The sequence below is a fragment of the Cuculus canorus genome, chromosome 19 (genome assembly GCF_017976375.1).
Source record: "Cuculus canorus isolate bCucCan1 chromosome 19, bCucCan1.pri, whole genome shotgun sequence".
NCBI classification, from domain to species: domain Eukaryota; kingdom Metazoa; phylum Chordata; class Aves; order Cuculiformes; family Cuculidae; genus Cuculus; species Cuculus canorus.
Window position 1 is genome coordinate 4,373,058 of NC_071419.1, and position 24,572 is coordinate 4,397,629.

The 24,572-nt window shown below is 52.4% G+C and overlaps 2 protein-coding genes across 4 annotated transcripts; one reads left to right on the top strand and one right to left on the bottom strand.

Annotated features, from left to right (window-relative positions):
* The first annotated feature begins 6,313 nt into the window (after window positions 1-6,313).
* Window positions 6,314-16,765, top strand: SLC2A6 (solute carrier family 2 member 6). 3 transcript variants are annotated; one of them, XM_054084329.1, is made up of 12 exons: window positions 6,314-6,426; window positions 6,807-6,990; window positions 7,224-7,394; window positions 8,015-8,177; window positions 8,280-8,486; window positions 9,168-9,267; window positions 10,175-10,386; window positions 10,544-10,696; window positions 11,041-11,149; window positions 11,384-11,557; window positions 11,765-11,910; window positions 11,999-16,765. In XM_054084329.1, exons 3-12 carry the CDS (start codon window positions 7,294-7,296, stop codon window positions 12,164-12,166), a joined length of 1,533 nt encoding a protein of 510 aa, XP_053940304.1. In that variant the 5' UTR covers window positions 6,314-6,426; window positions 6,807-6,990; window positions 7,224-7,293; the 3' UTR covers window positions 12,167-16,765. The 3 variants fall into 3 exon arrangements, with proteins under 3 accessions (XP_053940304.1, XP_009567916.1, XP_053940306.1); XM_009569621.2 differs by having other exon boundaries at window positions 7,228-7,394; XM_054084331.1 differs by lacking the exon at window positions 7,224-7,394 and having other exon boundaries at window positions 6,318-6,426.
* Window positions 16,766-16,903: 138 nt separating this feature from the next.
* On the bottom strand, window positions 16,904-24,409 carry CACFD1 (calcium channel flower domain containing 1). Its single transcript, XM_009569497.2, has 5 exons — window positions 23,989-24,409; window positions 19,456-19,528; window positions 18,875-19,000; window positions 18,623-18,730; window positions 16,904-18,171 (listed from the first exon to the last, which is right to left on the bottom strand). The coding sequence occupies exons 1-5, from the start codon at window positions 24,113-24,115 to the stop codon at window positions 18,078-18,080; spliced, it is 528 nt and encodes a 175-aa protein (XP_009567792.1). The 5' UTR covers window positions 24,116-24,409; the 3' UTR covers window positions 16,904-18,077.
* Between the last annotated feature and the right edge of the window lie 163 nt (window positions 24,410-24,572).

Here is a 24,572-nt window from a genome sequence, read left to right on the forward strand (position 1 = left end):
CAGCATCCACCCATGCCCTGGCTGCCGGCACAGTTTAATAACACTGGCGCGCTCCCTGGTATCCGCCGGCTGTCCCAGCCCTCCTGATTTTGCCATTTGCTGGGTGCCGGAGGCAGCGTGCCGCGCTCGAGCGCTGGCGAGGGCTCCAACCTGTTCCTCATTAGGAGGGGCAGACAGCCCAGTGCGGGAGTCTGAGCCCTAATCTCCTTTCCAGTTGGTATCCGTCAGCAGATGTACAACAAGTGGTTGGATATTTTAGCGGGCAAGTGTGTGACAGAGCCTTTAGCTTTTTTCCAGCTGTAGGGGGATAAAATACCATGGCTCGAGCCGAGGTTTTGCCGGTCACACGTGGAGACCGATGGCAGGTCCTGGCTCACCAGCACGGCTGCCAGCTCTGCTCCGCTGGCGCAGTGGTTTATTTTACCAAGGTCTTTCTTGGAAGAAGTGGTGATGAAGTTAACAGCCTGTGAGCCATAATTGGCTCACATTAAATCAAGGAAATGATATGTTTTGGTTTGCCCTTTTTTTTAAAAAAAAGGAAAAAAAAAGTCATATTAAACAGGGAAAAACTACAGGGAGCCAAGGAAGGAGCAGGCAGCAGCTCTTAGGAATTTGGGGGGAAATTCGTGTCCCAAAGCATAAAGAAATCCAGCCTTGTCACTAGAGAAAAAGCAGCTTCACTTCAAATGCCCAGCAGAAATGCCCAATAGTAAGGGAAGTGTTGCTCGAAAAAACCCAAGTTGTGGCACCACAACTGTCATTGCTTCCAATCCTGTCCCAGCAGTCCATGGACTTGAACTAAAAAAAAATAAATAAGATTTCTTAAAATAATTCTTCTGGAAAGTTGTTTTATTTACCTCACCACCTCTCAACAAACACCAAAATCTTGCTGGTGACCTAATGTGGCTCGGGATATGATGGGTATTTTAGAAAGGAGGCTTTCTTGTGCTTCTTCTCTAAATTCCAAGTTCGGTCCCTAGGGCTACATCCCTGTGTCAGCCGAGTTGGTGACAGCAGAATGGTCCTCCCAGTGCCGTGGTTCACCTAAGCCATTGGGTCTTGGGAGGGATAGTGTCCATACCATAAAGCCCACTCTGGAGACATCCCTGTAGCCTACTAGGGCTTGGCTGTATTTCCCTTCGCGCTGCCACAGTCACTGCAGTGCAGCCCTGTGCTCCCCAAGCTCTAACCGGCCCCCAAAACAACTAATGCCACTGCTTCTCACCACCGGAGCTCCCTCCTGGTTCGGCATCAGGGCACTGAGAGCCACCAGGTCTTGTTCTGACCCAAGGCAGCCCCAACCGTGTCCCAGCTCATCCTGCGCAGAGCTGAATTTTGGGGAAAACCTGAGCCGTTTCACAGAACCAGCCTGTCTGAAAGCACAGCACCCTTGGGGATGCTCAGCCCCAGCTTTCATGCGGTATCACTGCACAGATGTTCCATGCATGAAGATCAACTGCATCACGCCAGCAAAGCCAAAGATGGATCTACGAGCAGCAACGTCCATGAAGGATGACTCCAAGCACTGCTGGCTGCATTCCTCCCTCTCTTGGGAGCCACCACAACCCTGGGGAAATTCAGGCTCCAGAAGAACATGATTCTGTTCTTCCTCGACACTGCTCGCTCACATCAGCCCAGGTTAGCAGCCACCCAAAGCTGCAGCAGGAGACGCAGCAAGCAACAAAGCCACCACGGTGCACAGGAAGGAATGGAAACCTGTGCCCAGCTCCACTATTTATCCACTTTTTGTTCACCACCTCAGTTTCCCTTGTACCTACAGGCACTGGAAGTTGCAGCAAGAAAATAAAAAGCCCTATGAGCAGGAAGAAAGACCTCACTTTTGGTGTGAGTTGAAGCTCACACACACATCTTCCATCTCATCCCAGCCTCTGCCTTAGCCAGGCCAGAAACAGAACACCAAAACCCAACTATGTAAGCACTGGGGATAAAAAAGTCTTCCGTTGCATGACAAGCAGGAAACCCCTCAAGTTCAGCCCTTTTCTAACTTAAAAGCAACAAAACCCCCTCAATGGGAAATTCTAATTTTGTTTGGAGCTGTCATTTCAAAGGAGTGCATGAGAAATCACGCCCTGGGTGAGCATCGCTGTCAGGATAATATTTATCCCCACTAAATTTGCACAGAAACCCACCACTTTTGTCAGTACGTCTGGACACCGGGAGGAGAGAGGGAAGGCAGCAAGAGGGGAGCCAGGAGGCACAGGGATGGGCAGCTCTGCCCAGTGGATCAGAGCCCTGGGGGGCTCTGAAGCTCTCGGACAGCTCACTGCAAACACAAAGCTTCTCTTCGAGGCTCATTCTGAGGCAAGAAGCAGCCTTTTCCAACACATTCATAGTGAGCACCTAACAGTCTTTCAAAACTAGTCATACCCTTTTTTCCAATACATTAAACCAATACAAACCTCCGCTCCCAAGCGCCGCCGCTCTCCCTCGTGTTGGAGCAGAGCGGATCCTGTCCAACATCCATTTCTCAGTCTATTAGGCACACTTTACTCTGTGTTTTGGTACTTACAAAGCCATTACCATCCCTCGCATGCACATCCATCATCGGGCCTTCAAACTCCGCAAAGTCCCAAAAAGCTATTTTCCACTCACCATGCAGCCTGCCAGGCTCTGCTCTTCTACTCTGAGCTGCTTCATCCATCGAAAGATTTCAGCAAGTTCCGAGTCCAGCAAAATAAACAGATGGCAGTCTGAAAAGTGGTGATTTTTTTTTTTCTGTGAGGGGGGAGTGAAGCAAGGGATACAGCAGGGAAGAGTCAGCTTCTGTCTGCCTGGTTGGAAGGGCTAACCTGGGCTTCAGGCAGCGATGCTCATCTGGGTCTGTGGGTACAAGGCACCAGTTTGCAAAACCACAGGGTCTTGGAAAGCTGCAGACGGAGCAGCTGTAACTGCCTGCTGGGCTTGCCTCAAGAACTCCACAAGCACCATACTATAGGGGTGCATCCAGCCCGGTGCCAGCCCCCACCAAGCACCCATCCTCCCTCCACTTGGCTCAGCACCCTGCAGCCCCTGGCTGTGCCTGCGCAGCTCTGGAAACCAGGCATGTGCCGTTCACCCGCGTTTTGTGAGGAGATGCTCACCACAATACCTCTGCATCACCCCGATGGCAACAACACGCTCCCCAAAAATCACCAATATGCACCCACAGAGCAGCACAAGGCTGCAAAACACCAAATCTGCTGCAAAACACCAGATCCTCTGCAAAACACCAAATCTGCTGCAGCCTTACAGGATGCACGCGATGCAGAGAGAAGCAAACCAGCCCTGGGGCTGCCCCTAAGCCTGGAGCAGGCGCTGAGCATTCTTGCGTCTTGACCCAGCAAGCACCAGTTCAGATTCACAGGGAAGATTTATGAAAGGATGTGACCAGATGAGTGATAGAGATGAATAGCGCTGAGGAGTGAGTGATTTCTCCCTTACAAAGGGAATAGGGATTAATTTATGAATTGGGTTAGTTAAGTTGCCAAGTGGCTTTGATGCAGTTTATTTTTTTGCATATGTTCATGATCTATTGCACAGCTGTTAGAGCGGGAGGAAGGTCCTCTTGAGCCCAAGCAATGCATCACTCTGGCCAAGGCAGCCAACAGCCCTCAGCAAAACCAGATTGCCCTTCAGTCGGCCACGGGTTGGTTTGCTGCTTTCCCAAAGTGGGTGCCTCATTGCTCCCTGTTTCAGCCTCGACTGCCTGGAGCCCTGTTACTTGTTACAGAGGTGAGAAGTGGGGCAGGAGCATCTTTTCCATGCTGATGGTCAAGCACAGCCCACCAGAGACACCGCTGATGCAGAGTCTTCTTTCATCTTACTCACCAGCCTTTGTGGGCTTTGATAGGACCTACAACAAGTCAGGAGGGTCCCTAGGGAGATGCGGAGCAGGGACAGGGTGGTGGGTGCTTTAATCCTTACCAAGACTGCACTTTTAGAAATAAATCATGGGGGGCAGAGCAAGGATGCGGTGCTCACAAAAAGCGACCTCAAGGACAGGTTGTACCTCACCTGAGGGACCCCCTTCCTTCCAGGGAACACCATCCCCTGCACACCAAGGGATGGACCTGCCTGGGGGGCAAGACATGGCTCCCCGAGCAGCGACCAGAGCGGGCACCAGCTCCCCCATGCTTCCCAGCATTACAGGTACTTGGAAAATTTTCAAGACGTGAAGTATTAAAATTTCCTGCTTGAAGCAGTTGACAAATCTAGACAGAAACTGGATAACCGCTCATGTTCCGGGCAGATCCTACTGCTCCGGCTCACAGCTCCTCTCCAGAACACTTTTCCCCCCAGATATAAGGGGTGGAAGGTTGGGTTGAATACTCCTCTCTGTCCATTGCCCAAGTAGCTTCAGGTTTAGGACAGACACCACCCTCCTGTGAGGTCTGTGGCAAGTGCACGCAGTGGCCACGTGCTGAGGAGTTGTCCCACCCTGGAGTGGGGTCCCAGCTCCAGCCTCCACCCCACACTAACATCACTCCCAGCTCAGGAAACACAGCAGTCACCGCCAGCCTTCCCTGTGCTGTCCGGCCCCGCTCCCTCCCCAAAGCCTCCCAAAGACACAGGTAGTTAGGGAAAAGCCTTGGTCATTAAATTATCACATAGAGCAAAAGAAGCTAATGCACATTTATAGACTTGACAATTCTTCAGTTAACAATTGCTTTGGAGTCAGGAGCATGAGAATGAAACCAGACACAGGCAAGAGCTCCTCTGAGCGAGAGGCAGCACTTGGGGCTCCAGCCCTGCGCACACATGTGCTGGGGTCACACCAGCATGGCTGGGGTCACCCCACTGTGGCAGCAGAGCAGGTCCCAGGCTTGTTTTGCTGTTCAGCCACCCAGTCTGTACACCAAAGAACAAGCCCAGCCCCAGGGAGCTGCCGGGACACGGGCTCAGCACATCCCTGCTGCTGCGAGAGGAGAGAAAGCAAAACCCCAGACAGAGGGAAAATGCAGATGCTGCTTTCTGTTCTCCACATCAATCTCCAAAAACAACAGAAAGGAGAATTAGCAAGAGACGTTGCTGTCTGCAAATGGCATTTTGTGGTAGTTTGCTCCGCATTATCTTCTCCCCATCCAAGCCACCAGACTGCAAAGCTGGGTCAGCACCCAGCGCTACCACCAATTCCTCACACTCATCAGGACGTGTCATCTCTCCCTGCTTCAGTGTTTGCCGCTGCAAATGGGAAGCTCCCAGACCTCGTCTTTGAGGTCAAAAGGATGCACAAACAGAGCAACAAACCCACCAACAGGCACAGAAGCCTTTCTTCCACTCACCTCCAATCCCAAGCGCACACACAGAGATGCAATGCAGTTTTCACACCTTTGCTCTAAGCACTCTCACTCCAGGCAGAAACCCACAGCCCAGCAAAAAAACTTCTCCGAGAAGCACAGGCACAGAGCTGTTGTGACTGCACAAGGCACCGCACTCAGCCCCACCATAGTCCCAAAACTCAGCAGCCAAGCAGCTCCACAATGAAAGAGCCAGAGATAACCAACCAGCAAGCCAGCACCATCCTCCTTGTTAAAGACATTCACAGCAAAAACAGAGATCAAGGAGTAAAAAAAGAGAAAAGCACTTACCTTACAACAGCTCATCCCCTAGAGACCTTGCAGCCGTGTTCCACAGTGAGTACCAACATGCTCAGCACCTGCAGCCTTTTTCACCCAGCCCAGCCCCAGCGTCATCATCCTGCAGCCCTCCACCACCTGCTACCGCTCCTTGCTTTTTGGAGACCTTTTATTAACCCCTTCATAGGGCTGAAAGGCAACTGCTTAGGGTGAAACGTGGTAAATATTGCATTGCAGAGACTCAGCATATCTGATTTTGGGAAAAAGCTAGGGCTTAGGAGGGGCAGAGGGGATGAAAAATAACTTTCTTGGCGAGTGGCCTTAGGGAATCGAATTCCTGGGTCTACAAGATGCAAACAGCAGCAACACATCCTGGCCTCCACTGCCCCTTGGAGGGCTGCAACCTTGCAGAAACCATTGCTACTGAGGGAGTGAAGGGGTGCTGCTAATCCAGATGTGTGGAGCACAGTGCATGTGAGGGAGGTGACCTCCGGTGCTTGCTGATGGACGGGGTGCCCAGGGACAAGCTCCAGTCAGCTGGACCCTGCTCGGATGAACGCAGCACTGGAAAGTTTCTGGATGAGCTGACCTGGCACTCCAACATCCCCTCACTCCATGACCTTTCTTCCTACCAAGAAATCACAGCCCCGAGTGCCTGAGTCAGCTGTAAATCCCCAGCATCGATCAGACACTAAATGCAGCACTTGGTGGCTGCAGAAAGGGAACTAGATTGCACAAAGGGAAGGGCGTAAGAGGTCCTGGTTGACACCAAAGCATCACTGGAGCTCCCACGCAGGCTTGGGGGTTCAGAAACAATCCAGGTGGTCTAAAAAAAGCAGCAAGGACTAAGGTGAGTGATGGAAACAAGAGGAGCGCTATGGTTGTTCAGGGAAAGACATCTTTTGCTAATTAAATCCAAATGCAAAGCCAGTAGGTATGTTCCCCTCCTTTCCTACAAAGGGGAGTTTTGGATCTTGCAGCCCCCGCCTCCAGGACCTGCAATGACCCCAGCACAACGTTCTCGCTGAAGTCTCTGAGGTTGGGGGGATCAGGGCAAGAGGGTAAAGGCACCCATGGGTAACCCAAGCACCCCACCAGCGGCACCCAATGCAGCAGAGATGATACCCTTCCCTTTTCCATACTCCTGAGTGCTCTTCATCCCCCTCACCTGCTCCCTGTGCTGCCTCTGCCATCACCTTCCTCTTGTTTCCTTTCCTTCCTCTTTCTCAGCTCTGGTCTGTGTTGAAAACCCTTCCTCAGAGCAGCTGTAGAGGCTCACACAGCTACAATTTACCCTCACAAAAAGAAGCAGCGTTTGGCCAGTCTAGTTGGTACCAGTTCTTCAAGGAGAGAAATGCAGCCTTAGCAAAGGGACCTTTCTGCTGGTGGAAACAATTTCACAAGGACCATCCCTGTAAGTGCTGCTGCAGGAGTGTGTTTTGGTGTTGATGGAGTCTGTCCTGCCCTGGGAGGGATGAGGGCTTGGTGGGTGCAGCGTGAGGGCAGCCCATCGTTTTCTGGGGTTCTCAGTTTCCTTCCCAGAAGCTGCTTGTGTGGGAGCCCACGAGGCACAGATTCCTCTGATTAGGCAACGCTGGGAGCCTCTCCCCTTTCGCTTTCATCTGCTTCTTCCTACTTGTCCCCAAGACAGCCCCAAACATCCGCCCCTGAGCGAAGCTGCACCCACACTGCGACAGGCACCGGCCACGGCGCTGCCATGGAGCCGAGCGCCCGAGAGCCCCTCGTCAGGAAGACGAGCTCCTCATATCAGACCTTCCCCAAGAGCACTGGCAAGAGGCTCGATAAGGAGTACCTGCAGTAAGAGCCAGGCTGGGGCCATGGGGCTGGCTGTGGGGTGAGCTGTGCCCCCCATCCCGAGGGCACTGGGCTCGGGGGAGCTGCTGGAAGGGTTGCTTTGTGTTGCTGTCATTCCTAAGTTGCCTTGAGACGGGGTCTCCTCCTGCCCAGGGGGTGTGTGATGCTGGATGAGTCCAGTTGGGAGAGCTGTGGGTGTGTGTTTTTGGGTGTCTGACTCTAGTGGGGGTCCTGGTGGGAGGCAGGGGGTCTTGATAGAAACCCGCTCCCTGCTCTCTTGGGGTAAACCAGCTGCCGGCTGGGTCCATGGTGCCGCCCAGCTCCAGCTTCTGCTTTTCCCAGTTTGTTGAACCTGTTGAAAACCACCCAGCACAGAGGAAAGCATCAGCAGTGCTCAGCTGGGTGGGTTCTTGCCTTCTGCCACAAGGCAGGAGTGGCTGCTGCTCTGCTTGGAGAAAACCCACCAGCCTGGGGCTGTGCAGGGCCATTCCCTGAGGAAAATCCCCTGTGGGTGCCACAGGAGCCTCGGCAAAGGCTGGGAGAAACTGCAAGGTAGAGTTTGAGTTGCTGCTGGGTACCATAAGGGCACCCAATACATCCTTCACGCTTCACCCTTCCCTCAGGAGCCTCCACAACCAGCGGCTCTATCTGGCTGCGTTTGCTGCTGTCCTGGGGAATTTCAGTTTTGGCTTTGCCCTGGTTTACCCCTCACCCGTCATCCCTGCCCTGGAGGCTCACCCCAACGCAGCGCTGAGGCTGGACCAGCACACAGCATCCTGGTTTGGGGTAAGGAGCAGGTTGTCCCTGCCCAGGGGCTGAGGGACAGAGCCAGTGGGTGCGTGGGGTGAGTCTGGACCCACCGAGGCTCCTCTCCGTGTCTCCCCACAGTCGGTGTTCACGTTGGGAGCAGCAGCGGGAGGGCTCAGCACCATGCTCCTCAATGACCGCCTGGGACGCAAACTGAGCATCATGTTCTCGGCACTGCCTTCCGCCGTGGGATATGCGGTGATGGCCGGTGCCCAGGGGATCGGGATGCTGCTGCTGGGCCGTGTGCTGACGGGCTTTGCCGGTGGCATCACGTCCGCCTCCATCCCGGTAACATGCCACGAGAGGGAGTTGGCTAGGGATGTGCACAGTGGGAGACGATGCGGTGTTGAAACTCAGTCTGGGCATCCCACTACTTTCTGGGGCATCGTCTGAGCTCCCGGCTGTGGCTGGGGACAGGGTGGATGCACTGGGTTTGTCCACCTGGCATGGCCAGCTCAAGCTGCCCCACGGTATTGGATGGTTTTACTTGCAGAAAAGGGAAAGCAGGTCCAACCAAGCTCAAAGAAATGGTTGGACTCGATGATCCAAGAGGTCTTTTCCAACCTAGTGATTCTGTGAAAGTATTGACTCAATTCTGTGAAAGTATTGATCCCTGCCCTGTTCCTCCCGGCAGTTATTTCCTCCAGTGTTTACCAAACACCAGCCTCCTGTTGCGTACAGAGGGGAAGGCAAGAATTGAGTAACCCTGGGGCACATCCTTCCAGTCACGGAAGTCTGAGCAAGCCCTGGAGCATTTCACCCATGCTGGAGTGTGGAAGGGAAGCAGCAGCGCTTGCTTTCTTGTCTTCTCCATCTGCCAGGACCATCTCGCGCCGCTGTTTCCACCCTGAAAGGACAGTTTCCCAGCAGTTTGGGTTTCCCCTGGCAGTGGTGGATGACAAGAGTATAGGTTTTGGGGGTGACAGCTGTGTATTGCAGCTCCGTTAAGTGAGTGTTGTCCTCCTTCAGGTCTACATCTCGGAGATCTCCCACCCTGGGGTCAGAGGCATGCTGGGCGCCTGTCCTCAGATCATGGCGGTGCTGGGCTCCCTCAGCCTGTATGCGCTGGGCAAGTATCTCAGTGTTTGGAGGGCAGGAAGCCCATGGGGAGGGGGAGTTTATTTCAAATAACTTTCTCAGCAAGTTGATGGATTCCCTTCCCCTCACAACCACCACCACAGGTGTGCCAAGGGGGTCTGGGCAGGATTGCCTCTACAGAGCCCACACGTGTGTGTGTGTGTGCGCTCAGACGGATAAATCCATGACCCTCACAGACACAGATTCTGCTGAGTTTTCATCAGGGCTGAATGGGAACATGTGATGAACTCCATGGGCATTGGGATATTAGGAAAAGGTTCTTCACTGGAACAGGAACAGGCTGCCCAGGGAGGTGGTTGAGTCGCCTTCCCTGGAGGTGTTTAAGGAACGGGTGGATGAAGCGCTTAGGGACATGGTTTAAGGGAGTATTGGAATGGAGTACTCAATGATCCAATGGGTCCTTTCCAACCTGGTGATTCTATGATTCACCCAGAGGGTGGTGGGGCGCTGGAATAGCTCTCCAGAGAAGCAGTCATGGTGCCAAGCCTGATAATATTCCAGAAGCGTTTGGAATTCACCCTCAGACACACGGTGTGAGTGTTGGGGTTGTCCTGTGCAGGGACAGGATTTGGACACAGTGATCCTTGTGGGTGTCTTCTAACTCGCATCATTCTGTGATTCTGTGTTCTCCTGCCAGCGTGTGCCCTGGTTGCTGCAGGATCTTGCTGGATCCTCTAAGACTTGCAGGAACTTGCTAGAATTTCCCCACGCTGAACAGCAACAGAAAATGCTTCTTTGCTGGGAGAAAACCATGGAAACTCCCCCTTCTAGTTTTTGGGATTATTCCGCGCACCCCAGATTTAATGAAATCTCTGCTGTTGGGGTGCAGAGGTGGAGGCACAGCCAGGACTCCCCTTCTAACCACGCTGCTCCGGCAGGACTGCTCCTGGACTGGCGCTGGCTGGCTGTCACAGGGGAGGTGCCCGTGCTCGTGATGATCATCCTGCTCTGCTTCATGCCCAACTCGCCTCGGTTCCTGCTCTCTCAGGGGAAGGATGATGAGGCCCTGGGGTCGCTGTGCTGGCTGCGGGGCAAGGACACTGACTACGCTCGGGAGTATGAGCAGATAAAGGACAGCATGAGGAAGCAGGTGAGGAGACGATGGGACACACCTCCAGCATGGGGGTGATGGAATGTGAAAGCTGCACAATCCAGCCTCCTCTGAGCAACTCCTGAGCCGTCTTCTGAGTGCCATGGTGGTGCCCAGGAGTGGCAACATCTCGGCTTCCTTGGTTTTCCTCCTCCAGAGCCAGCGGGTTACCTGTGCTGAGATCAAGGACCCTTTCATTTACAAGCCCATCCTGATCACGGTGGGAATGAGGTTCCTGCAGCAGCTCTCTGGTGTCACCTGTGTCCTCGTGTACCTGCAGTCAATATTCAAGAAAACATCTGTCATCTTGGTGAGTTCAGGGGTTTGGCCCGTGCTCAGACTGCCTTTCTTCCGAGCTGGCTGCCCGATGCTCCACATCCCCTGTGCAGCTCCAAGACTTTGAAGCCTTTTTTAGAGCGCTGGGTTGGCAGCAATTGCCAAGCGCCTGCCCCACGAAACGCTGCAGGTTGGGGAGCAGGACTGGCCTCACTGCCTCCCCACTCTCCTCCTCTGAACTTCAGTCTCTTCTTCTCTGCCCTCTTATTATAGGAGGATAGCTTTGACTAAGTCAACAGCCAGAGTCAAGCACAAGTAGGAACCTGCCCTTTCCCTGCCTCTCCCATCTTATTTTCCCCACTGCTTTTGCTGTTGCAGAAACCAGAGTACGACGCAGCTCTCGTTGGCTTGGTACGTCTGTTCTCGGTGGCGATTGCTGCTGTGTCAATGGATAAAGCTGGGAGGAAGATTCTTCTTTTTGTATCAGGTTTGTCCCTCTCTCACTGTTCTGCAAGGAAAGCTCTTACTTAAAGACTTCCAGGAGGTCTGCAAAATATGCAGGAATGGAAACTTCAGCCGTGCAGGACTTGGGCAAGGAGGGGGGTCTCTTTCTTTTGGTGGTGGCTCAGCTCCTGAGCAGAGGTGATCCCAGGATGGTTCCCTTGTGACGGAGGGGATCACTAACCCATCAGTCCCACTGTGCTATTGCATCTCTCCACAGCTGGTGTCATGTTGGTCTCCAACCTGACCATGGGGCTCTACATCCACTTCGTGCCAGCTTCTCAGAACAGCACCGTTGCCAACAGGACGTTGGTGAGCTCTACCAACCTTCCTGCGGAGCCAACGAACTACATCACCCTCATCCCCCTCCTGGCAACCATGTTCTTTATAATGGGTAGGTGCATGGTGATGCAGAGCAAGGAGATTTGGGCTTGGAGTTGGAAGGCAGGCACGTGTCCCTGGAAAACCAAGAAAGATGGCATCTGAAGTTACTTTGAGGACTGGCAGAGCATGAGTGGGGGAAATAACTATTGATTCGTGAGCAGGGCAGGATTGCATAAGGCTCTTCAACAGCTTCACCTTACTCCTCTCTCTTCTGCAGGTTATGCCATGGGCTGGGGCCCTATCACTTGGTTGCTGATGTCGGAGATCCTCCCTCTGAAAGCCCGTGGGGTGGCCTCGGGCCTCTGTGTTGTCATAAGCTGGCTGACAGCCTTCACCCTGACCCAGTTCTTCCTCCGGGTCGTGGTGGGTATTGCCCCAGGAGGCTGTTTGACAGTCCCTCCTCAGACCCAGACTGCACCAGCTCATGTCTGCTTTCTGTCCCACTTTTCAGGAAGCCTTCGGCCTTGAGGTGCCCTTCCTATTCTTTGCCATCATCTGTGCTGGGAACATCTTATTCACAGGCTGCTGTGTCCCAGAAACAAAAGGCAGGTCCCTGGAACAGATTGAGGCCTTCTTCAGAACTGGCCGGAGGTCGTTCATGAGGTCGTTTGTGAGGTAGAAGCTGTCAGCCAGCTGCACAGGGCCACCAGTCCACAAGCTCAAGGGCCAGAACGAAAGCGGTTGTGCTGCTGGAGGTGGAGGTGGAGCTCTCTGCGAAGGCAGAAGAGGAACAGGCAGCAGTGATCATCTTGCTTTGGATGTAGAGTTGCCAGCTGGAACTTCACCTTCTCCTCCTGTCACTCAACACTACCTGTTGCTCTCTACTCAATGTGCCAACCCGACATATGGGGCCGGGTAATCAGAGCCAGGCTGGAGATAGAGATGTCCTGGAAAAGAGAATATGTGACTGTGGACAAGAGACCACACACGTCCTTCTCTCACCAGCCACGAAACCAACCCGAGAGCCCTGGGGTTTGGGTGGGACAGAGTTAAAAGCTGTAGCCATCCCGGCAAAAAGTCATCACGTACTGGCAAGAATAAAACAGTTTTGCCTCTGACTGCAAGACGTTGCCTTGATTTGCAGAGAAGGGAGCTGCAGGCAGGTGGGATGGGAGAGGGAGACCAGGACTGTGACAAGGGGACCACAGCAGCCTGCGGCTTCCCAGAGGAGTCTCGTGTGCTTAAGGACTTTGAAAGAGGCAGAGCCAGATATTTTGTACAAAAAGCTGCCACATTTTATTGCTCTAGGAACACACGTTACACTAGAAGCCTAATGAACAAGACCAAATACAGTTCACAAAGATAACCCAGGACACAACAAAGAAACAGGAACAGACATTCAGCTGTAGTGCAAGTGATTCACCTCAGGAAAGACACAGGAGGTACTGACAATACTTCATACCGGGGCAGGTCCCTCCCACCCCAGGGTTTTACTCATCCACAAAGAGGAAGATGGATGAACATTCATCACAGTTCTGTGTGGAGCCTCCACCTCCATCACTTTGAGATTTCAACTGCATAGATAGTAACAAATTGCTCTTACCCCTTTCCTGTGTGTCCCGCAAGATTAAGGACTTCTTCAGCTGTTTTTTAGAGCCTGACCCTAGGTAAGACACCACTGCAGGATGTGGTTATGGCTGTGAAGAACAAATGGCCTTACTGAATATCATATCCAACCTAGCTTCTCCCAAAAAGGTAGAAAAACAGAGGCTAAGCTGGGAGATGATTCAGCCCAAGCATTTGTCCAACATCCTGAAATGCACTTGGCACCCAAGGGCTGGTGAAGATGCTTGTCTCCTCCAGTTCCTGGAACATTCAGCCTGCTGTGACAAGGAAGCATGGGGTAACAGCATTTGACCAAGATCTAAACTTCTATTTAGATTCCCTGTAGCAGGAGGTGAGAGAAATCACCTAAGCAATGTGCTTTATCAGAGGATTAATTGAAAGCAGCCTGGGACCAAGGAAGAAAGATGGGCCAAAATCAAAACCACAGAGAAAATTCAGTATTAGACCTAACCTTTGCAGCTGAGACCCATTTCCAGAAAGATGTTCAGCCCTGTCTGGACTATGACTGTTTTTAAGCGTGGCTTGATTACAAGAGGTCTCAAGAGCCTCTGGTTTCTACTGAAGATTAGAATCTCTGGCAGCCTTGTGGTAGAGTGTTCTCTTTCTCACACGGCTATGGACCAGTTTCTGATATCTTCACTTCAGTGAAACCCTTCCCTGAAGACAGTGGATATATTTTCCTGAGGAAAAAAAATGACAAAGATGAATTGAGCTTCCCTGGTCTCAGCCTAAGGGGAAAATGCCTGAATATGAAATGAGATTGGACTTTTCAGGTCCTGTGACAACCTCATTGGAGAAGTATTTTCTGAGTGACCTCCTGTCTTCCATGTAGAAAGTCTGAGGGATTTTGCTACAACACTTAGAGTCTGAGAAATCACAGTGGCTCTTTCTAGAGGTAGAATGGTCTTTTTATTCACTGCACACACAGAGAATCAATCGGTGTTACAAAATCAGCCCCTGCCCAGAGCAGCAAGGTCTGGGTACCCAGCAGAAAGTGAGCTTCTGCTCTTTGCTTCATGCCCAATGGACAGCCCTCAGGGGACAGCGGAGCTAATACGCACAAGTGCGATCAGCTTCATGACTGAATGGGACAGGGAAGAGTCGCACATAGTATGAATGAAAGAAGTGGTGAATGGTGTAAAGGTCTGATGTTAAGGGCACATATCCTGCCAGTCCCCAGCTGTCTTTCCATACTTGTCAACAACACTGTAGTCAATGCATCACCCGCTCTGGAGTTCTCACATAACCAAACTTCTGTCCCATCACTTCCCAAGAGGCCCTCCCAAGACATGTCAAGCAGAACCTGTTCCATAGACACCGCATGGATTGGCCACCCCGTGTGTCATGAGCAGGCGTTGGGTTGAGCCTGTAAAATCTCTAGAGCAGGGCTTCTACTTTAATTTATCCTCACACAGCTCCAAGCACCCTGATGACACCTCTAAACACAATTAACAACCATCATGCACTGTGAACGGGCATATGAACTACCGTGATGCTACTACTCTAAAGGTCCTTTCTAGCTCCACAAAACCAGTCTCTTGCCCACACAGAGGTGAGACCATCCACTAAGTGTCACTCCATCTCCCGAAAGCCAGGGTTGCTGCAGGCCCTGCGCGTATGCTTTGCCAGGCCACGTCTGCAATGATGGCAGCATCTGGCTTGGTTTCAGCTGCATCTCACGCAGCCAAAACTCCCAAGAGCTCCCACTCCAGATGCGCATCTGTAGGAGTCAGCACTCTTGGAGCATGGATCTGAGACCCTTCCGATTGCAGCAGGCACACAGACACTGAACAGACCCACTGTCTTTAAGCGATGTGGCCAAAAGCTCCAGCTCAGCTGCTCTAGATGAGTCCATTTTCAACAAAATAAGAGAGCTCAGAGCTGAGCTTTGCATCCCGCTAACGGTGGTGGAGCCGATGCAGATTGTTCTCTTGCTTTGGCCCTAGGGCCAGACCCAAATGCCACAAAACACAGCATGAGGGTGCTGCTGGCATCCAAGGGACTTCTGCCGTTGGTGCCAAGGGAGCAGTGTGGATCTGTCCATGCCAACAAGCCCTCTGGGTGACCTGCGTCAGCCCCAGGGACTGTCCTAATGCCACAGACCAACAGCAATCAGGGGAAGCCAGCGAGGGTCCTACCAGTTCTGTGGTTGATCACTATGGGCATAGATCAGCCTCAAGCGTTACTCTACTGCCTCTGCTTTGCCTTTCACTTCCTTGCACTAAACCTATTGTGGCACTACTCACAGAGCAAAGCAGTCACTACCAAAGACATGCTCATAGCTACGTGCATCAGTCTTGCAACATTCCTCTACTAAAAACACTACTGAACTCCCCAACCCCCCCTGAAATCAAAACAGATGTCCTGTCTGCTAGGACTCTGCGCCTGATCCATCCAGGAATGGAACTGCACGAGGTCAACACTTGCTCAGAGAGCTGTTGTCTCTGAATTATCCCACTGGCTGCAGTGTATTTGTCCCCCACCATCCCACAACCACCGGCAGCCTGAGCCACGCACGAGGAAAGTCGATGTCCCATGACGTGCATGCAGCAACAGGCACCAGCCCAGAGTTGGAGGCTCCAGAACAGCACAGTCTTTGTTGAAAGAAGTCGCATCTGGGCTGGCAGTGCCTGTTCTGTGTCCCAGACAAACTGGGGTCAGAGCAAGCGTGGTTTGGGGACCCAGGGGAAAGGGGCTTAGCACAAAGTGGCTACCCAGCATCCAGGTGCACAAGCTGCGGTTCTGGCTGGTGTAAATCCTCACACCTCCCTGAACTCCAATGATGAAAAAACAACTACTATTAGCTGGCAGCTTAGCCCCCCAATCTCCAGGGACTCCTCTGCCCCGCTGTAGTGCACACGTTACATCCATACCCAGCCACCCCCTCTAAGAGCGGCTCCATCCCAGGCTCTGCCAGGGATGTTCTGGTGTCATTCGGCTGACACAAACACGCACCTAGAGGAAGAAGGTGTTATATAGGTATTTTCCAACATGACACCGCTCAGAAGCCACAGAGCAGATTGACAGCCAATTTTCTGACAGACAGCACTCAGCCACCAGCAGCCTTTCTCAGACCAGAGCAAAACTCCTCTGATACCACAATGATTCAAATAGGACTGTGAGGGTTGGTGGCAGCAGGAGCTCAGCTCCCAGAGCAGGGGAGTAAGAACAGGCTGCAGCCCCCACTGCTGCTGCTCACCGTAACTGATACCTGCCTTGGCTGCCAAGCGGGTAGAAACCTCCAATCCAGCAGTTAACATTTGATTTTCCACCCTTCTCTCTCCCAGAAGAGGGAGGAAACAAATTTTGCCAAGGCAATGGCCTAGAAGAAGGGAATGGGCTCAAAGGACAACACTCTTTCCAAAGTCTGAGAAATACTCCGAAGGCTGAAACAGGATGTTACAGCATCCCAATTACAGCATCCCGGGCTATCCCTGCTTTCAGAGACCCCCCCAGTGAAATGAGGGACACTTTGAAGGACAGGAAATGAATGTCCCTTTGAAGGACAGGAAACATGAGTACTCATTTCTCCTATGTCCAGAGAAAATGAGCCCCATTAAAATACTTAAATAACTAGAAATAAATTATTCCCCCTTTTCCTAATCAAAATAAAAAGCAATGATGTAAAATCAAATAAATTAACCCACCCCCCCCAGAAGAAATCACGATAAGAAAAAGGGGATCTGGGCTTTGTGAGAAGTTTTGTTCTGCATGATACAAAGCAAACAGAAAATACGATGCGAGAACTACTGATGGAGCCTGGAGTGAAGAAACAAAGCATCCCAGCTCCACACACTGAGGCGGTGCAGACTCCTCCGTGCTTGCAGAGGAAGGATATGCCACCTTCCCGTAGAAAATTATCCCAGGACTGATGCAAAAAGAACACGAGCGCCAAGAGAAAGGCTGTACCAGAGAGAAGCAAAGAACAGGTCCCTTGTGTGGAGGGATGGTAGCAGGAGCAGATGCAGGGAGTGAGACACGACAGAGCAGAGTCCTAGGCTTGCATCCCCAAGGATGCTCTTGGACAACAGTGACCCTTACAGCAGCAAAAGATCCCACTTGCCTCAAGCAACAGTACCTTTTTTCAGCTGAGGTAAAGCAAACCTTTTTTCCCTTCTTCCCCAGTAAAAGGGTGAAGCCTAAGAAAAGTACCATTATTAAGACAAAGTAGTAAATTCTTATAATTCAAGTAATTTGCACTGACTGCCTGCAGGTGGATCCAGAGGAAGGGAGGGCTATGGTTTGTAGATACCAGGATCTGCCCCTGCAACTCTGGCAGGTCTTCTGCAGAGATGCTGATTGTTTTTATGTGGTTTTTTTTTTGCTAGAAGTCCTTTGCCGTGCAGCCACACCTCTGGTGCCCGGCCTTCCTGGACCCATATTAAAATATATTCAATGGAAGAAGACCAAGCTTAAGCATCACCAAGTATCACAAACCTCAGGATAAGTGTTTTATCCCCAGGAAGGACCACAGCATTACTGAAAACGTGTGATGTGCTGTGGCAGGTTACCCCCAGGAGCGAGGCCAACAGCTCCTGACTCCCATGAGACCAGCTCTTGCAAGGAGCTGGCACCTCAGCTCCGTTCCTCCTCACCCCATCCAGAGAGCAGTTCCCAAATGAGGACTGCATCCTTGACTCCTCATCGGGTGTCACTCCAAAGAAAGGCTACCTGGTAAAGCAGCACCTCCGCAGCAAACAGAAATAATTACAAAACAGAAGGACTAGGAGTTGTTGGGTTGAGGGCTGACAGGGAGAGAGGGGCCAATACGCTGAGGTCTGGCTGCTGGTGTGGGGAGAGGGCACAGCCCGCCCCAGCCCCTGAGATTTCCAGTTGCTGCAGTGTCCAGGGAAATTGTGGTGTAAGAGAGAGAGGGGAGCGGGCAGAGGGAAGGGCAGAGTGGATTTCCATTTCTTCACCATCTCAGTGTCCAGGAGAGGTCACCCCGGGTAACCTCAGGTGCTTCAGAGAGCCTGTCCCTCCAGGGAACCCGTGAGCTTCTCTTCGTCCATTTGCTTCTGCTGCTGGTGGATCCGAGCATAGGAAATGGCATCTCCCCTGCAGAGAGAAGGGACAGCGTGGGGACTTGACCTCCAAGTGCCCACCATGGTGGGTACAGCACCTGGCAGAGAGGTTTCCCCACCAGAGCCTGGACCTTTCTGTGTTGAGGGATGCCAGGAGCTAAATGAGACTTGCTGGCCCTCTCCAACCCCACCAAAGCCACTCACCACCTCCAGAGCTGGTCCTATCCATCCAGCAGCTGCAGAAAGAGGGTTGCGACACACAAAGCAACCTAGGTGGCTCCCAAGCTAAAGCTCAGAGCCCCAGCAGACCCCCTAAGACCTTCCCTCCCAGGGCTTTGAGATGATGGCAAGAAGTTCTCCAGCAGCATTTACACCCAAAAGCACCGTGAGTACAAGAGGAAAGCACAGTCTCAGGGAGGTAGATAGGGTTGAGGGATGGAGATCCACCTTCCCCTCCCCTCTACAAGCAGACAGATCTCTCTTACTTTTTGCCGAGCGCAGACAGGCCGTAAAGCACTCCAGTGGCGAACGCAATGGCATTTCCGAAGAGCGTGGTCAGCGTCAGGCTGAGCATGACTGGGAAAACAGCCATCCTGGAAGACAGAGGCAGCCCTCAAAGCCAGGCTCTGCTCCCCACAGGATGTGGGGATGCTGTCTCATCGCAGGGTGCCCACATGCGTCCCAACGCAGCTCCTGGATAGCTTCACGCCCACAACACACCCCAAGAGCATCCTCACCCGCAGTAGAAAGCAGCTTTCTGCCAGGACCGCAGCCTGTCCGCCCTTGCAGAGACGGCGTTCGCAAACTCGATAAACTGGCAGCAGAATGGGGCTTCACACAGGAACAGGACAAAGGCGTTGAGCCTCCAGATAGAGCAAAGAAGTTAATCTCACCCACGTGGCCCAGAGAGAGGGTCAGCAATGCCCCCTCGGCACCCCAAAGAACAGCCACTCCCACGCCCAAAGGTAGAAAGGAATGGTGGGGTTGGACCCCACTGCGTTCTCTGCCCTCTTCTTGATAATTCCCAAACCCTGGTGCCCCAGACTTCTTTTAGATAAGAGTATCCCAGTGTTTACCTATAAAAGGGTGGGAAAGAGGGGTAGGGAAACAAAAAGAAAAGATATAAATAGAATAAAAGCAGCACCTCTATCTACTCGACAGAGGAAGATCTGGCAATTCCCAGGCCAGCACCCTCCTGCCCGCAGAGCCTGATGGACTCACTCACGTCCACTTCCCGAGTCGGGAAGTTCTGCCCCTTGCTCAGCGGTGTCTGATTAACTGACCCACCCTCCTGGCAGAAAAAAGGAACTCTGCTCACATCATCCACACGCCGGCTGCGATGTTCAGGGGGTTGATGGTGACACAGTTCCAGAGACCAGCGAAGGCACAGGCTGGAAAGCAAAGAGGCTGTCAGTGATCATGAAATTCAACTCAACCAACAGGGACAGCAGGGCCAGAGCCCGGTAGGCAGGGCTGGCTTCTTCTCTCAGCTCTGCCCCGCAACAGGGCCTTGCAGCCACATCAGCGTGACTTTGCTCTCCTGTATTTTGGTCTATTTTGCAGAGCAGGGGCTGCCCAGAAGAGCCCTTCTCTTGGCATCTGTAGAGAGCAGCACAGGAGGGTGAGTGGAAAGGTCTGATGGCCCCAAGAGGAGCCTGGGGGGCAGGGGAGAGGGTTTCTTTGCAGCTCCTGATTTTCCTGACAACCCTGATCCAGTGGGAGGTGTCCCTGCGCATGGCAGGGGGTTGGAACGAGATGGGCTTTAAGGTCCCTTCTGACTCAAACCATTCTACGATAGCTCACCTTGCTAAGGAATTACTGCTTTGTCCCAGGATGAACAAAGAGGTCCCAGCAGGCACCCATCTCTGGGCACCACAGAGAGAGTTCAGCAGAAACACGACTTGCATCACCAAGGCACACGGACAAACAATAAATAAAGGAAAGGTGAACCTGGTCTCTGCCACACCCCACTGGTTCCGCACCAGAACTGGGCAGAAAAGAGCCGAGTTTGGTCTCCACTAATAAAAATGGAAGTGAATGCCAGATAAAGCAGAGCCCAAAATAGCCGCAGCGCTCCTGACTCAGTAATGCAAGAAGAGAAACCGGGCAGCAACGCCCAAGCTGAGGCTGCATGCGCCTCCTTCCTGCCTCATTAAACTTTCAGAGCATTCCCAGCACTTGATACGGCCCTTTCCCTCCGTTGACACCAGCAGGCTGCTGCTGCTCACCTGGGAACCCGAGCCCAGCCTGGGAGGACAGCGAGACATGGGCAAAGTCCACAATGAGCACCACCACCCTGCGAAACTCCAGCCAGAGGCTGTCTTGGGGGTGTTTAGCAGCACAATGAAGATCAGCAGAGTCTGCTTCTGAGAATGAAAGCAGCCTTCATGTGGGTATCTGAGATATCTGCTCATGCTTTGCTAAGGACAGCCGTGAGCAGGGCGGCTGCGAGCAGTCCTGACCTTCAAAAACCTGGCACACTTGCAAGGTTTCTTTTAAGCAGTCGCTGCTGAATCCTCAAAGTTCCCTTAAAGATAGTTATGCCATCACCCAGGAAAGCACAGGTCTGAAAATAATGTTCAGTTGACTTTGGGGCGCTTTATAATTAGCAGAACAACAACAAAAAATCAGCTGCATCTCAACTGTCCCCAAAACACAGCAGGGCTGGGGCAGAACCCTGCCGTGTTTAACATCATGGTGAAGTGGAGCATTCCGAGAGGTTCTCAGAGCTGCAAAACTGTTCTCAACCACACAATAAACCTGAGGCAACAGAGTGTTGTTTGTTTCAGGCAGGTTTTTGGCCTTACTCTTTATTTTAATCTAACCAACCAGGGGTTGTTTTGTTAGGGTTCTGGTTTGGTTTGGTCCTCAAACACCTCAAAAGAACCCTTGGGCACTACACATCCCCACAGGAGTCTCAGCTAAGCAACCACCCAGGTTGCCAACAGAATAATGACCCAACAACGCTGGAGCTGAGCAAGCCTCTACGTCAGCACAAACACCAGCCAGGGGGAAAGCAGGCAAAGGTTTACAATGGCAGAAACACTGCACTCGGTAGCAGTTGCCAACAGCCACAGAGATAACGATTGAGTGACCTTCGGTCTCCTTTGCAGAGCAGCACATCCCACAGCAGCCTGATCCATCCTTGTCCCACCGGGGCAGGATCAGCTCCTGCCTCAGTAGCCAAAAAGGGACAGAGCTGCCAACCCAGAGACTTCTTTTTGTAAAGCAGAGACATCGCAATAGCTTTAAAATGCAGATAATGTTCAGTGGCATGTAAGCTACGGGAGACAGACAGTTCTGCCATTTGTTTAACTGCTGTCCCATCCCGAATCCCTGAGGAAGCACAAATAACTGGGAGCTAAAATGCAGGGGGGAAGAACACCACCGCCCACAAAGGCTCTATTCATTCCAAGCAGCTGGTCACTCTCCTCAACACAAGCCTATTTTTGCTCCTAGAGCATTTTACAAAAGCCGGACTCTCCTCATCCTTTTACAAACAGGAATGCAAGGGAGAGAAGGAACTTGGCCAAGGTCACCAAGCCAGCCTGAGCAAGAGCCAGAAACAGATCCCAAACCTTGCTGTTCTTGTTCCTGCTCTGCTCTCTGCATCTTTTGGGTTTAAATGAGCTGTGGGTTGCAGGTGTTTGCATTTGGTAGGCATTGTCCACCAGTCCCACCTTCACTAACAAAGCTTCTCTTCCTTTCTACAAGGAATTTTTCCTTCTGTAAGAAATAATCCAGCTCTGTAGCAGGACAGCAATCCGGTTGCTTGAATTCCTTATCTATTTCAGTTCTTTCATAGCAAGCACTGGAAATAGCAGTAGACTCCAGCCTCGCTGGTTCATTAGTCACTCTCTTTCAAAACTCTGCACCTCTAAAAGGTGATACTGACCAAGAAGCATCCTGATGAGGGCCGTTACTAGCATGGGGCATTGAAGAATTGCCCCTCTCCTCAAAATCCCGTTTCCCTACTCATAAGAGGAGTCTGTGTCTCATGCTGCCTCAGCCTCTGTCTGACAAACCTCATGAAGGGAGACTGCCAGGTCTACAGAGCAAGCTGTCTGACTCCCCAGATCATCGGCAATCCTGTTAAGAGCCTGGCTCTTCTTCCAAAATCTTCTCCCAAATACGTAAAACCCTCAGTTTTCCTTTAAAAACAAGTCATGAGTTCTCAAAGCTGTGAAGAAAAGGTTGGGGAAATAATCCAAGTATAATTCAGCTGCTTTGAAACATGAAAATAGAGAAAAAAAAATACCTCTTTGAACATCTGCACAGCTTTGGAGCCACTCATCAGCTGCTCTAGCACAAGGTGGACAACACCACCGATGCAACCCAACACTCATCCACTCCAGCTCTTCACCCTCCACCCGCATCCCCCTCAACTCTGCGTGTGCCAAAGCCACATGAAAAGCGCCGAGGCTCCGGCGACAGCCCCGGCCCGTGGGAAAGACGCCGCTACACTAAGCCCTGACCTGGGACCTGTGCTGAAGACACATCTCAGCTGGTCTCTTGGCCGCCTGCCGGGACCAGAAGCGCCGGGGGCCTCAGGCAGAGCACGGACAAGCCAGTAAGTTTTGCCCCGTAAGAGCAGTACTACCAAATCTTTTCACACCTCCAGAATTTCAGCACCTAAAACATTAAACAGTGAGAGCAGCATATGTTTTACCAGCCGGGCCAAAAAGGGCCGTAACGAGCTTCCCCGATGATACCATAGTCTACAAGGTCGGCTGCAAAAACACCACGGGCTTGTGCAGTCAAGTTCTGAGGCAAGAGCCAGGCATGGGAAGGGGGCAGGGAGACAAGGGCATCAGATGAAACGCTACAGCTGAGGGAATAAATCAGGGCTGACTGTGCTGGCTGAGAAACCCTCTTGTTTTACTATAAGTCACGGACCTGAGGCAGAAGAAATTCTCCATCCTGTGCTCCGCAGGAGATCAAACTAAGCGGTCATAACAGTCCCTCCTGCTTTTAAGAGCTATTAATCTCCCCACAGAATGTAGCAAAACAGCACTACGGGACAGGCTGATTTCTGGCAAAGTTGCAAAGACTCTTTCCCTGGGAAAATTTTTTTCAGCAGCAGGTAATTCAGAGCGCAGCCAACTCGCTTTGCTGCACGCCGGCTCCCTTCTTCTGTCTGTCCAAAATTAAACCCTTAAAAACGCACAACGCAAACCGAGTCCATTATTCACCTTCAAAAAAAAAAAAAAAAAACAAACCAAAAAACACAGCCAGGCTCTCTGCAATCAACAAGAGAAGTTACAGAAAACATGCTCTGACGCTGAGAACAGGGAGAGAAAATGAGTTGTAGGAACATACAAACACTCAACAGTCAAATAAGATGAATCAAATCCCATGGCCCCTGTTCAAGCCCTGACCCTGACCCTGCTGAGCACCCTGCGCCTGGCGCTCGCTGCAAAATCATCGTCTGGTTTATCTGCCCACAGCCTTCCCGCCGGACCAGGGGCTCGGCTGCTGCTCCCGCCACTTCCAGCATGTGTTGAATCCAAGAAGAAACTCGAGGATTTGCAGATTCCCCCCCTCCCTCCAGTGACGCCTCTTCTCCCAGGTGCCAAAGTACAAGAAGTTCGGTGAGCGCAAAGCACATCCCTCATGCGCAAGTTAAAGCTCCCCCTTCACCCCCGCCTTCGGGCTTGTCCACGACTCCTCCCTCGGCCCAAAGCGCAGCGAAATGATGTCTAGTGCAGACGCAAACCCCAAGTGATGGTTCCATGGTGCTCCCCCCTGCGCAACCATCACCGTAACGAGAAGCAGGACCCCTGATGCGCCCTTCGCGTGCACCAGCGGAGCCGAGGGGGAACCTTTGGCTGCAAGGGAAGGGGATACTTACACACGCCCCCGATGACCCCGGCAATCCTGCAGAGCCACCTGTACCACCAGGTCATGCCATCATCGGCGGAGGGAGCCACTGGGTCAGGGGCTGCTGCTGCTGGGAACTGCTCATCCTGAGAGCTCATCGCACCCTTGCACCCGCGGGGTCAGGGGGCAGCACCCCAACTCCCCACCTGAGCCCCAGCAGCGCAGGATGCCACCCCCCTAGGTGACACTTTCCCCGTGTCCCCCTCCAGCCAGCCCAGAGGACAACTCCTAAAGCCAGCCCTGCTGCTGCGGGGCTTCTCCCCGCATCCCCACGCAGGGCCTGGTCCCCGGCGGCCTCCCCAGGGCTGACAATGGAGATCTGTGTCTGCAGCAGCGATGCCAGCGGCCGTGGGAGCTGCCTCCACGTCGGCCTGCGTATTGCATTGTGGGTCCCCTCCTCCAGCAGGCAGGGCTTTGATGTCACTCTCATTAAAAGGCTGGTGGGCAGAGCCCGTCGTGTACATATTCATAAGCAGCCGCGCAGGAATGCGTTCCACGCTGAGGTCTGGGGGGCACAGGAGCTCCGGGTCCCGTTTCCCCTGGCTAACAACTGGA